The sequence below is a fragment of the Pieris napi genome, chromosome 2 (genome assembly GCF_905475465.1).
Source record: "Pieris napi chromosome 2, ilPieNapi1.2, whole genome shotgun sequence".
Taxonomy (NCBI): Eukaryota; Metazoa; Arthropoda; class Insecta; order Lepidoptera; family Pieridae; genus Pieris; species Pieris napi.
This window is the reverse complement of record NC_062235.1, coordinates 2,674,426-2,689,254: the sequence shown is the minus strand read 5'-3', so window position 1 is coordinate 2,689,254 and position 14,829 is coordinate 2,674,426. Positions and strand designations below refer to the sequence as shown.

The 14,829-nt window shown below is 35.0% G+C and overlaps 2 protein-coding genes across 7 annotated transcripts in view; one reads left to right on the top strand and one right to left on the bottom strand.

Annotated features, from left to right (window-relative positions):
• Positions 1-14,829, bottom strand: part of LOC125057355 (membralin) — a 117,633-nt gene that overhangs the window by 18,864 nt on the left and 83,940 nt on the right. The window lies entirely within an intron of this gene.
• Positions 7,535-13,861, top strand: LOC125057335. 3 transcript variants are annotated; one of them, XM_047660992.1, is made up of 2 exons: positions 7,535-9,403; positions 10,045-13,861. In XM_047660992.1, exon 2 carries the CDS (start codon positions 10,366-10,368, stop codon positions 13,582-13,584), a length of 3,219 nt encoding a protein of 1,072 aa, XP_047516948.1. In that variant the 5' UTR covers positions 7,535-9,403; positions 10,045-10,365; the 3' UTR covers positions 13,585-13,861. The 3 variants fall into 2 exon arrangements, with proteins under 3 accessions (XP_047516939.1, XP_047516948.1, XP_047516956.1); XM_047660983.1 differs by having other exon boundaries at positions 7,535-8,527; positions 9,119-13,861.

The window sequence follows — 14,829 nt, the reverse complement described above, 5'->3', positions numbered from 1 at the left end:
CATAAGCACTTCTTTGTTCTGCATTATGTCCAGCGCAATTGTATTTCGATTGTCGTCTGTCCAATATATTTTAATTAACCGTCTTTAAACCCAATTCTCGAACGCTTCCAGTTTTTTGGACATAGCCTCTGTCAGCGTCCAAGATTCGACGCCGTAGCTTCAGTACAGTATTGTTGAGGTGTATAAGTTTCGTGAAAAGTGTCCGTGTTCGGCTTTTTGATTTAACATAATTATAAAAACAAATATCACAGACAAGTAGTCGAAATAAGCGTATTAATTTACTTTTACTTAATTAATCGATGCAGTATTTAAAAAAAAGAGTTGCGCCAGGTCAGATCAGCCTTATGTGCCTACAGACAAGCGACGTCTTTTTGGGTCGCAAGACGGTTTATTTACGATGTTATACTTGTAGGAACGAGTGTTACATTTTCACATAGATAGAAAGTCCATTGGTGCACAGCTGGCGCCGCGTATTCAACGAGATTTTTTTCATTAAATTCCTTAGAAATGTCTTAAAAAACGCGTCACATTAAATCTCTTTGCAAATAAGATTCCTTTAATCGTATTCTTACGTCATCAGTGTAATGAATATAAAATTTAGACGGCCGTATGAAATATCAAAAGGCCTATTTACAATTTTCCTTATTAGATGAAAATTATTCAGGAGCGGTATAGGAGGGGCGAAACTGAATCTTGTTGAACTAACTCAGTGCGAAATCACTTTCGCCCGCCCTTTGATCTCGAATGTTCCAAAGGAATGTTATTCAGTAAAAACATGCAAATTCGATAAGTATAACACAATATTACGCACAGCTGCCGTCTCGCCGCTCCATACAATACATCGAGAACACTGGTTTAAATATTATCTAATACGACGCGGTTCCGATCGCTACACGGGTTTACGTTAAAACCCTGCTCTTTTTGAATATTATAATAGCTACGACGGCTAATGGATTTGAGACGCTGAGACGATTACTGCTCAATCTGGTTACATGTTCCTTTTACCCGGTTTAATATTGTATAAGACTTTAACATCACTTATACGCGTCGACTTTTAAACGATTAAGGTTGTAACTTGTATGCATACCGCCTTATGGAATTTTAATTTATTAAATATGCATTATAACACTGGAACTTGGATCGCCTGTTACAGGAAGGGTAATCTGTTATCACTTTCTTATGCTTTATTGATCCTTTAGTAATATTTATCTTTGAAAACTTATTACGTTTGTGGACGCCGTCCTATTATCGAGGCCACGCATTGGTTATAATTTTTTTTAGTTGTTTCTTTCTTCTTTTCTGTTTTTTGGTTTGTGTGTTTGTTTTTGCCTTGTCGACGCTATAAATAAATAATTGGACTTTAAATTTGTAACTTATATATAACAAATGATATTCCATGTTGTTCATGTTTTTAATTTTTAAACTTGATTCAAAGGCAAGCGATCGTTTCATTCATAGTATATAGTCTAAAAGCAACCTTATCGCTCTAATGTCATATGAATAAATAAGGATTATGTAAAGATTAATTTACTAAACCGAATGTTTAATTGTCTCTTCGCCTAAATGAAGGGATAATACAATCATTGTACAAAACTATGGCACAGAATGACGGTCTGGATACGGGCTCCGCGGGCACTATGGGCGACCGCAGGAATGCGCCCAGCCTGCGCCTAACGAAATGAAATTCCGTCGACATTCCGCGCAGCTGTCACACCGCGAGCTACTCGACACACCGCATGTAAATGATGTTTATATTTCCTATTATATTAGGCTATTAACACCAGCATTGAATTAAAACCTAACAATGTGCCCATAATGTCCAGATAGCTTTAATTCAATTAACCACCAATCAAGTTGCAGAGGCGCTGCGACGAAGCCAAGTTTACGAAGTAGTTGGTATGTTTAATTTCCTTTAAAGATTGGCGTACGGTCAAAGCGCCAGCGCACTGTTTTATTGAAAAGTTTACTGCGTTGCTATTACTGTAAACTTATTAAAGAACGAGTTATCTTGCATTACCTAAAGTACGTACGAACTACGGCAAAAAAATGTTTACCTACGAAGGCGCACAGCTGTATAATAAACTACCCACATATATAAAAAATATTACTTCTATCAATTCATTTAAATCGAAGCTAAGTGAATATGTTAAACAAAATTACTTTTAAATTCATTTCTTATTACTTACTTATTACTTACTTTTAATTCATATTTCTTTGTTTACTTTTATTTTTTAAATTTATTGCATGTACGGCTATATTTTATTGTGATTATTTTAAGAACGACTACAATGTTATGTTATCTAGAGTATTATTCTCGTGTAAGTGACATTTGTTGTCTTTTTTGAGAAATAAAGTCTTTAAACCTAAACCTAAAGCAATCCTGAAAACATGTAGAACTCTCCCTCATAAGATATGTATGATATTTTTTTAAATCAAAAAAAAAACCAGTGGCGCTACAACATTTTTAGGTCTGATCAATTTTCATATCTAATAGGCAAGTAGGTGATCAGCCTCCTATACCTGACACACGCTGTCGGCTTTTTGGGTATAAGGCAAGCCGATTTCCTCACGATGTTTTCCTTCACCGTTCGAGCGAATGTTAAAAGCGCACATAGATAGAAAGTCCATTGGTGCACAGCCGGGGATCGAACCTACGACCTCAGGGATGAAAGTCGCACGCTGAAGCCACTAGACAAACACTGCTCTGACATTTCTTTACTGACATTAATATTTATTATTCTTCAATTCGTAATAAAAGAATTTCTTAATTCTATTACACACATTATATATGCAAATACCATGTCAAAACCTATATGTGAACCATATGCAAATACAACACCATAACCATATAATAAATCCTGGTATGATATTAAAGGAGCATTTTGAAATCCATTCTATGATCCCGGTTTGCGCTTAAACGGTGTCAATTGTCGATGTTGACTTTGACACACGAACCGGAAATGGTAGGTGGTGTTCCGGCGTATGTCAAAATGTCAAAAACATTTTGCATTTTAACATTGTTCTAAGTCTCGACTCTTATCCTAAGATACAAATGAAACTTCAAATAAGCTTAGCCGAGTATAAAGCCCAATAAATCCAAGAGCAAGTTTGGAAGACAATCGGAAATAGATCGAATAGTTTTCGTATGCCGATGTAAATATTCCGGGAGGCAGTGTCGACGCTAATCTAGGAGCAACTTGACATCGCACCCGACAAGTGCGGTTTAACGGACTAACTCGCTTTCCCTAAGTTTAACGCCGAAAATGATAATATCCGTACATCGACATTGTCTATGTTAACATAGAGAATAGGATATTATCACAATAATTATGAGGTGACAACTAATTGTGTGGTAATTATGAAATCTAATAATCTAATCATATAAATGAAAATTCATTACATTGTATGCGTATTGCATATACATATTTAACAAAACATAATACTGTCTTTGATAAGTCTCTCGCTGCTGAACAACATTCGTTTTTCATGATTGAACAATTCACAACAATCGACCTAGTCCCATGCTAAGCTGGTGAAGCTTGTGTTATGGGTACTAGGCAACGGATATTCATACATGCTATAGATAGATAGACATATAAATATAAATTTAAACACCCAAGACCTAAGCACAACACCCAATGCTCATCACATCGATGTTTTTATCCAGCCGGGGATCGAACCCGGGACCCATGGATTCGCAGTCAGGGGTACTAACCACTAGACCAATGAGTCGTCTAAATTGGTTTATTCGAGCACAACTTTCACATAAATCTGATTTAAATCAACTGAAACCTTGCAAAATGTATCAGGCGCGTATTAATAACCGCATATTGAAGGGTTGTTCCGTGCTAATTGTGAAACTAATTCCCAAGTGAAACCCGCAAAACGAGAAGTCCCATCAACGCTACGTTTCAACAGAAGTCGAAAGAGCAAAGGCGTGACCTCGCGCCTGACTTGTCAAAAGGCAGCCATACAGTGTAAAGATTCCTAACCTTACCCCATTCTCGTGTTTCGAAGTTGTACGTTTAATCGCTTCTCGATACCAGTTTGTAATTATAACGTAAGTTTATGTACATGCAAGTTCGTAACTCTATCAAGTTAAGATTTTGTGTTATTTAAAAAACAAAAACTGTTTAATTATTATTATTTAGTGAGTATGTAAAGTTTTACAGAATTTCGGGGCAAGGAAAATCTCTATATATACATATATAAAATTTTTATGCATATTCAGTAAGTCTGAGAATCGGCTACTATATATATTTCAACCCCCTTAGTGATAAGGGGTATCCACCCCAAATTTATTTTTTAGATAAATATTTTTGTTTTTATTTTTTTATGCTACATCATACAAAAACCCCTAATTTTCACCCCTCTTATATCAACCACTATTTTTTATCAAAGTAGATAGTTATTTTTATTGAACAAAAAAAATGTTTCCTACAAATAATATACATGGGAAAACTACTTTTGCCCGGTCAGCTAGTATATATCTCTACAATTGTTTCATTAATATTTTATTATGACAAGTAAATCACGTGCCTTTACCAACCCCAACATGTTTTACTGTTAATTAAATGCTAATCCGTTTGATGATGTAGTTGCTGCCATTAAGAAGAAAGCACACAAAGCTATAAAAAAAACTTAATCTATAATTCCTCTTAAAACGACTTATACGCTTGTCAACATCAAAAATGCAAAACATATTGATATAAGTACGAAAGAACCTTTAAAAGGAATGCATTAACTTGCCCTCAAAGGTGAGGACACAAAACGATTATCACAGAAATAAAATGCGTATAAACACGCAATACTGCTGTCTATTTCAATGAAGTAACCAAATTAATAATTGTAAATGCGAAATCATTTGTATGGCCATCACTTAAGTTACACATATATGAAAAATATTTGTTTCACGTAAAATCATTTTCGTTATCTTTTATGATAACTATTATGGCAAAACAACAATTAGCGAAGAAGTCTCTCACCCTGAGTTCTATGTAAGTAAATGATTTTCGTACTTTCATTACATTAAAAAGGTGTTTAATAAGGCTACATATTTTCTTTAGACTATCTTTAGCCACACATAAAAGCAATATTCTCATACATTGTCAGAAATTACTAAAGTATAAAGATATATAGCCGTAAAAGAGGTTTTACTTAAAATATGTACAGTAATAGATACACTAAATTGCAAGTATTGTGATTATATAAGCAAAGAAAGATGACCAATGAAATCTGTTCAGAACACTAGGACCAAATTATACAAATACGAGAAATAATTTTATCTTAGTGATTTTAAATTATCTCATATTTAATGTTTATGTGTACACTGTACATGTATTACAGTCGTACACGTACATATGCGATTCAAAAACCACGAAAAAATCTTCAAAAATTTCATTCAAACCAATCTGTTTCAACCATGTTATTTTTCAGTTTCGTTACGGCTCAACGCCGGTGGCGAAATAATATTTTTTCCGACAGTATAAAAATCTTCAATTCAATCTCAAAATAAATTCTAAAAATTTCAACAAAAATGTGAAGCCAACGTTCTCTTTGGTAAGTCACGCGCCCTTTAAGTTTATAAACGTTTCTGAAGTGCTTTCTTTAGAACATTTAAGGTTTCATTTCTTTATATATAACATAGCATTTCGTTGGGAAGCAAAAGGCATCTAAAGACACAGTTTTAGGCTTCCTTATACTATTTCATATAATATGTATATACATCATATTACCTCCACTGTGTTGAGCTGATAATAATATTAATTAATCAAATGCTATGTGCTTATCACAATAAAACAGACAAGCACGGTCTTTTTTATGAAGTAGAATCTTTATAGCATATTTATAAAAAAGCACTCTCCAAAAAAAAAGAAAAAACTTAACTTTAACTAAAGCTACTTAAAGAAAATACTTTTTTACCGGATTAAAGTTATGTATTATTGTAAAATTATAATTATTTTAAATACAGATAATTCAACTTTTTCTACAGCTGTGATACTATTTGACATTCAACACCTCTTCAGTCACCGTGACCACGCACGCTGTAAAGCACGCGAAACGTCGGATTTTTTTAATTTTATAATAATACATAACTTTAATCCGGTTAAAAGTGTTTTCTTTAAATGTGTAAAAGTTATGTTTATTAAAGACAATACTAAAGCTACTTATTTACCTCGTTATATTATGTATAAACCTTCTGATATTTAACCCCCTTAAATAATATATTGCTTACATTTCACGTAAGCAAAAATGTGCGCATGATGTGTAACGGTCTGTCGGTCTGTTTATTTGTCCTGAGACGTGTTCGGGTGTTATTAAATTCCCGTTTTTCCCTAATCTCGTTGTCGACGCCCGCCGGGGCCTCATCGGAAATGGTATTATTTCCCGGAGCGGACATCGGATACCCCCTATCTCGTCTAAACTCTTGCTTGAAAAATTTCAGCTATTTCCTTGGCATCCGTTTTTTATTCAATGTTTTAACGAATTCAACGCGACGATGGTATTTCAAAGATTTGGGAGTGTTATGTCTTTGATTTTATAAAATACTAACTGACCTGGCAAACGTCGTTTTGCCATGTATATCATTTATAATAAAAAAATAGGGGTTGATCGTAGAGGGGTGAAAATTAGGGGTTGTATGTATTTTTAATGCTGTATCATAAATTAAAATATAATAATTTAGGGGTGGACTACCCTTAACATTTAGGGGATGAAAAATAGATGTTGTCCGATTCTCAGACATACCCAATAAGCACACAAAATTTCATGAGAATCGGTCAAGCCGTTAATTTAACTACAAACACCGCGACACAAGAATTTTATATATTAGATTGGTAAACTCGTCTTCAAGCGCCAAATATTGTTTAATAATATAAATTTTAACGCGTCGTCTGTTTCAACGAATCGTTAATGCTACGAATGCTACAGTTTCATAGAACACTATATGTAAAATCCAGCCATAGGCCGCTTGTTATTATATTTTTTCTGTGGTTAATTTTATTTTAAAACAACTTTGCGCCACCGTAATCTATAATCTGCTTATTTATAATTTTTAGACAGATGAATTCTCAATAACGTATTATAAATCAGGCTTTAAAAATACAATGCTAATTGGTTTATGGTTAGAAATGTCACATGTGTACAAAATAGGCAAAGCAAATAATTTAATCTCATTAGAGGTCGAGTTAATGAAGGGAACTGGTTTAAGCGAGCCGCTAATGATACCTAATGTATTTATTTATTTTCAATATTAAATCTATTGTGGAATCATACCTTGCTTATTATTCCGTGCGGTTTTAATATCCTCTTTCATCGTTCAGAAAATGTTTTATTTTTGATATCCTAAAAACCAACGTGAAATAATTATATAATTCAACGTCATAATGATGTCATGATGATTTATATATTAGATGTCATGATGATTTATTGATGTATCTAATATATAAAATTCTCGTGTCACAATGTTCGTTCCCATACTCCTCCGAAACGGCTTGACCGATTCTTATAAATTTTATGCATATTCAGTAAGTCTTGTTGGCAACATAATATAGTTTATTTTTTGTTATCTGTAATTTTTCTATGTTGTATAATTTATTTGTCTATGGTTTTTCACTTCCTTCCGTTTTCCATTCGTTCTTGTAAAAGTGTGCTCAAATAAAGTGGTTAGTGGTGTGTTAATATAATAGTTTTTTTCTACGCCTGACCTCATCTGCAAACAATTAAATACAGTCCACGCTCTACCACTGGAATAACCGTGTGTGTTGGGTATTTACACTAGTGCCCTACATAATGGTCCTTCTATGATGCGCCATCGCCTTGTCTGCACGTGCCGTCTACGTTAAAGAATTCTCCCGCGAGCCGTCTTCGCCTTTAAGAATTCTCCCGAGAGGGCAGCAAGAAGCTACAACGCAGAACCCAGGACGCAGAGGTATCCGTAGAAAGAAAAAGCATCAACATCAAGTTAGTTACCAACTCATCTTTATTACATACGCCCGCCATCTTTATTACGAAGCCCTCACAAAGTCTTCAATATACTACCAAAGACAAAGAGGAAGGAGCACATCAATCAAACAAACAAGCGAAGCCGGACCGGAAAGAGCGAGTCGATAAACACAATAGCTGTCTGTCAATGTCAACTGCGATTCACTTCCTTCAGTTGGCACCACAGCATACGAGCGCCGAAACCGACGAATCACGTACGAGTGCAATCAACCAGTAGCCAATCACTGCGCGCCTCACCGTAGCAACTAGCAAACGACGCGGTCGCCGACAACGTTCGTACTGCGCGTAAGCAAGCATCAAGCGTCATTTAACTCCACCATTTTGATTTTAGTACTAATTACTAATTACTTGTAACAAAATACACATAGTTTTAAGTATTTTTTCGGTTCAAGTGTTAACTAACATTAGGAAAGCTAGCAATATATTGCCCTATTAGTGAACATGGCCGACACAAAAGTTAATATTGCAAAAAGGGGTTATGCAAAGATGTCTATTACTAAAATTCATAATGCACTATTGTCAGGTGAGTTGCAATCACGCTCGCTAGAACGACTTATAGTTGTAAGAGATAGGGTCGTCAGCGTTTTTCAAGAATATAGCGATGCTTGTATCCAAATATGTGCACAAAATCCTGAAGATCCGGAGGATTTTAGTAAAATCGAAGAAATATACTTCGACATTCTCTCTAATATCGATAAGACAATCAAAAAACACAATTTGAACACTAAAAATGAGACGCTTAACGACTCAGATTGTAAGCAAACTTCGAGCATTAGGTCAAAGCTTCAATTACCTAACATAGTCATGTCAACATTCACTGGCAAATATACAGAGTATTACTCGTTTATAAACCTTTTCAGCGCAATGATTGACAAAGATGAGTCTCTCTCACCTGTTCAAAAGCTATATTATCTTAAAGGTTTTCTAAGTGACGAGCCAGCAGCTTTAATTAAAAACCTCCCATTAGAGGACGATAGTTATGCTGAAGCAATAAAATTACTTAAAGAGAGATATGATATTAAAACTAAAATCATACACGAACACATACATACACTGTTAGATTTGCAACCCATTACTCGTTCTACTCCTAACACAATCCGTAAACTAATTTCAGACGTTAAACAGACACTCGCAGCTTTAAAAAACCTCGAGGAGCCTGTCGACAGCTGGAGCAGCTTGCTTGTGTGTGTTCTAGTGAGGAAGTTAGACAACCTTACACGCTCTGCATTCCAGATGGAGAGAGACAACAAGTGTTTACCCACAGTAGGGGAGCTTTTAGGTTACCTGGAACGTCGAGCATTGTCATTGGAAAACGACTCCGTTCCCAACAAGCAACCTCAACCCCAACGGTTGACTAGTATTGCAGTAACTGCACCTGCTTCTACCTCCTGCACCTATTGTAAGTCTCCGCACAAGCTTTTCCAATGTCCAAATTTTAAAATGGCAGCACCCACAAAACGTCTAGAGTTTGTATTAGCAAATAAGCTGTGCAAAATATGTCTGTCTTTCCATAAACGCAACTGTAAATATCATTTTAAGTGTGGTGAATGCAAAAAGCCTCATAACACATTACTGCATCAAACAGATCAACAGCCATCGAGCCCATCTGTCAGTTTGTTATCGAGCGCTCCTCGGGGACAAGTGCTTTTGCCTACTGCTAGAGTTAAGCTTATTTCCCAGACAGGCACGATTATTTACGCACGAGCACTATTGGACAGTGCCTCACAAGTATCATTCATCACTGAGAAACTTGCCCTTATATTAGGCAAGGTTCCCGACAACAATGCATCAATTATAATTGGCATTACCAACACTGAGCAAACAGTTAACTTGCAAATAAACCTTGATGTACACTCTATAGTATATCCATATAAGGTCAATGTTAATTGTCATATTGTTAAAACGATAACCACAAAGTTGCCTCAAGCACCTATCGACACTTCCAATCTAACTTTTCCTGCTAACTGCAATCTAGCTGACGCTACCTTTAATATGCCTGGTGATGTGCATGTATTGTTAGGAGCTGATGTCTTTTTCCAGGCCCTGTTGCCACTCCATGAGTCAATAAGTAACGAGGGTCCTGCAAAAACAGGCACAACATTCTCCGAGCAACCATCTATAATTCACACATCATTTGGGCACATAGTAGCGGGACGCAGTGCCTATGACACTGCCAACAGTAAGCAGGTTATATCTTTATTTTGTCAGGAGTGTGATAGCAATTTAAATGAGTCATTGAGTGCATTTTGGGAAACTGAGCGAGTGTCTGAAATCTTCCCCGAGCAATTACCTGAACAAGAGTATTGTGAAAAGTTTTTTAATGAGACTACAAAGCTTGAGAATAATACATTTCAAGTTTCGATGCCTATTAAAGTCCCGTTACATCAAATAAACTTAGAACTGGGAGAATCATTTCACTTAGCCTATAAACGATTTCTTAATTTGGAAAAGAAATTACATAAAAACACAAACCTTTTCCACGAATACAAAAAGTTTATCGATGAATATATTGAATTAAATCATGGTGAGTACATTAATATAAATAGCTATAATTTATCGAAAGATCCTATTTACTTTCTCCCTCACCATGCTGTAATTAAAGAGAATGCTCGTTCTACAAAATTAAGAGCAGTATTCGACGGCTCAATGCGTACGAACAAAAGAATTTCATTGAACGATCTGTTACTCAATGGCCCTGTAGTACAGAAAGATTTATTAGAAACACTTATAGCTTTCAGATTAGGAACCTTTTTCTTTATCTGCGATATACGTAGGATGTTTAGGTGCATTAGATTAGATCCTAGTCAACGTTCACTTCAAAACATATTATGGCGCGAATCACCAGATGAAGACATCAAGTGCATACAGCTGTCTACTGTCACTTATGGTCTAAAGTCGTCATCTTATTTAGCCACTCGTTGCCTGATTGAACTTGCCAATAGATATAAGGAACAATTTCCATTAGCATCCTCTATTTTAATTAATAACACCTACGTCGACGATGTATTAGTTAATAATAATAACAAGCAAGTATTATTAAAAATGCAGACTGAATTAGTAGAGTTACTTGCTCTGGGAGGATTTCAGCTCCACAAGTGGGCTTCCAACTGTGACTCAGTACTCAAAAATGTACAAAATAATAATTACAACCAAGAAAGCGAGGTTGATTTAAGCAAAACTGAAACATCTGTAAAAACTTTAGGTATTGAATTCGTTATTAATGATGATACCTTTACAAGCTCATGTCCTGAACCTTACACTAGTGTAAATGATAGCAAGAGAGACATACTTAGCTATATTAGTAAGTTCTATGATCCACTAGGGTTAATCGGTCCAATTTTTGTTCGTGCAAAGGTAATCATGCAAAAACTGTGGGCTTCTAATACAGATTGGGACTCTCCTCCCCCACAAGACATACGTCAGATGTGGATAGAATTTGTTAGGGACTTGTCACAGATGGAACCTTTAAGTGTACCTCGATGTGCCATAGCTAATAATTGTGTAGTCATTCAATTATTAGGTTTTGCCGACGCATCCTCAGTTGCATATGGCTGCTGCTTGTATTTGCGTTCTACTGACACACAAGGCAATGTACACATCCAATTGTTATGTTCAAAATCTAGAATTAATCCATTAAATAAAAGCCTTACTACTCCCAGGCTAGAATTAAATGCAGTCTTGCTTCTTACGAAATTAACTGTAAAGGTACTCAATGCATTAAGTGCCAATAATATAAAATGTGATAATACTTACCTATTTTCAGACTCACAAATAGTTTTAGCATGGCTCAAAATAGATTCCGCGAAACTACAGACCTATGTCGCGAATAGAGTAAGAGTAATAACAGAGCTCTCTCATAATTATCACTGGTTATATGTAAATACTGATGAGAATCCTGCAGATTGTCTCAGTAGAGGCCTTCATCCTAATGAACTTAAGGCTAATAACATGTGGTTGTATGGCCCATCCTTCTTATATGATAAAGATTATAAATTTTATTTGAAGTCAGAGATAGTGACACAATTACCCGAACTTAAACAAAACATTACAAGGGCAGTATGTGTCAAAGTAACAGCCATTGATTGTGATGTATATGAAAAGTTAAAGAAATTTTCCAGTATTAATAAAATGACTCGTGTACTTGCCTATATACTTAGATTTTGTACAAATATTAATCCTAACAAAAACAACAAAATTAAAGGATTTTTATCAACCAAAGAGCTAAATAAAGCACTAATGTTAATTATAAATAATGAACAACACATATACTATGCGAGTGATATTAAATCTTTACAAGTTCACAATCGAGTAGATAGCAATTTAAAACCTCTGACACCGTTCATAGATAAAGATGGCATTATAAGAGTAGGCGGACGTTTACAAAACGCATCAATCCCCTACTCTAGCCAACATCCTGCCATATTGCCAAAGGAATCAATGATAACAGCCTTGATAATTAAAGATGAACACATTAAGCTATTACATGCCAGTCAAAAACTATTATTAAGCTCTATTAGGCAGAGATTTTGGATCATTGATGGTCTAAGAACAATAAAAAAAATTATTCACAAATGTGTAACCTGTTGCAGATTGAAAGCCGCTGCTGCAGCTCAGCTGATGGGTTCCTTGCCTACGCAACGCGTAAACGCGTGCCGCGTCTTTGAAAAAATTGGTATTGACTTCGCTGGGCCAGTTTCGGTAAAAAATAGCCGCATTCGAAAGCCAACTATAGGCAAAGGTTACATTGTATTGTTTGTATGTTTTGTCACTAAAGCTATTCATCTAGAGCTAGCCTCAGATTTGACAACCGATACTTTTCTCGCATGCTTTAAACGATTCATTGCGAGACGAAACCTGCCCAGCGACGTCCACTGTGATAACGGCTCGACGTTCAAAGGGGCAAGGAACCAATTAGATGAACTGTATCGCTTGCACGCTTCTCGAAGTCACCAATGCGAAGTACAATCCTTCGCGGCTGCTAGAGGAATCAATTTCCACTTTATACCTAGTTACAGCCCGATATTTGGTGGACTTTGGGAAAGCGGTGTAAAAAGCGTGAAATATCACTTGAAACGTGTAGTAGGCAAGGCGTTACTCACGTATGAGCAACTCAATACTGTTCTAGTAGAAATAGAGGGCGTTCTTAATTCTAGACCGCTCACCGCAGTTACTGCCGACCCAAATGACCTCAATTACCTCTCTCCAGGTCATTTTCTGACAGGAGCACCTCTTAATTCTTATCCAGAACACAATATGTCAGATACACCAACTAATTTACTTAAATTTTGGTCTATAACCGTAAGTATGAAACAAAACTTTTGGAAATATTGGAGTAAACATTATTTGTGTCTTTTACAAAGCAGGCCCAAATGGCGTGACGTTTCTTCTAACGTAAAAATTGGTAGCTTGGTCATATTACGTAGTGATAATAGTCCTCCTTTGCATTGGCCTATGGCTCGTGTGTCCAATATCTTTCCAGGGAAAGATGGCCAGGTTAGAACTGTCGAAGTTACTCTTTCAAACGGTCATGTTCACAATAGGGCATTATCAAAAATATGTTTGCTACCTATCGATTCATAAAAGTGTTTGATTCTAAAATGTATAATTTTAATATTTAAGTATTCCTATGTCTACACAACCTATGTTGTAAAATTTATGCTGTATTTGTCAATTAAATTTTAAATTGTTCATTTTGAGGGCGCAGCTTATGTTGGCAACATAATATAGTTTATTTTTTGTTATCTGTAATTTTTCTATGTTGTATAATTTATTTGTCTATGGTTTTTCACTTCCTTCCGTTTTCCATTCGTTCTTGTAAAAGTGTGCTCAAATAAAGTGGTTAGTGGTGTGTTAATATAATAGTTTTTTTCTACGCCTGACCTCATCTGCAAACAATTAAATACAGTCCACGCTCTACCACTGGAATAACCGTGTGTGTTGGGTATTTACACTAGTGCCCTACAGTCTGAGAATCGGCTACTATCTATCTTTCAAACCCCTAAGTGTTAAGGGCCCACCCCTAAATTTACAATTTTTATTTTTTAGATAATTTTTTTTGTTTTTATTTTTTTATGAGGCAGCATACAAAAATTAATAATTTAATTTTCCCTTAATTTTCACCCCTCTACGATAACCCCTATTTTTTATAGATGGTTATTTTTATTGAACTAAAAATCGTTTCCTTGAAATAATATACATGGCAAAACAACGTTTGCCGGGTCAGCTAGTTATATACGTATATAACATTGAATAGGAACAAGAAACTTACGTTTAATGTTAACATAAAATAGCAACAAATTAAGTAAAACTCGATATTAAGAAGAAAAAATATCATATGAAGGTATATTTTGTTAAAATCGTATTGAAGTTGATACGACTCGCACCTGAGAGGGCTTAAACAACCAGAGTATACGTTCATTGTCAACTCGAACTTACGTATTGTCTGCTACTTAGTACTTTTTAAAACGTTTGTGAAATATTTATTTCTTTCATACAAAGCTATTGAAAGGAAAAAGTTTAATGTTAATATATTTAGAAATTTATGAATAGCTCGATATTTTCTTTTATAGAACAGGGGCTAACGGGCGGTTATACAAAATTGAAATAAATTTTATTAGTAAAAATAAATAATAATAAATTAAATTTAAAAAAATTAAGTGAAATTTTAATTTTAATTAAATTTAAATTATGAATTTAAATTTTTTATAAAAATCTAGGATTAGATACCCTATTATAAAAATATAAAAAATTACTAAAATAGTATATAAATATTAATTGAAACTTAAATAATTTGACGGTATTTTAGTTCATTCAGAGGAATCTGTC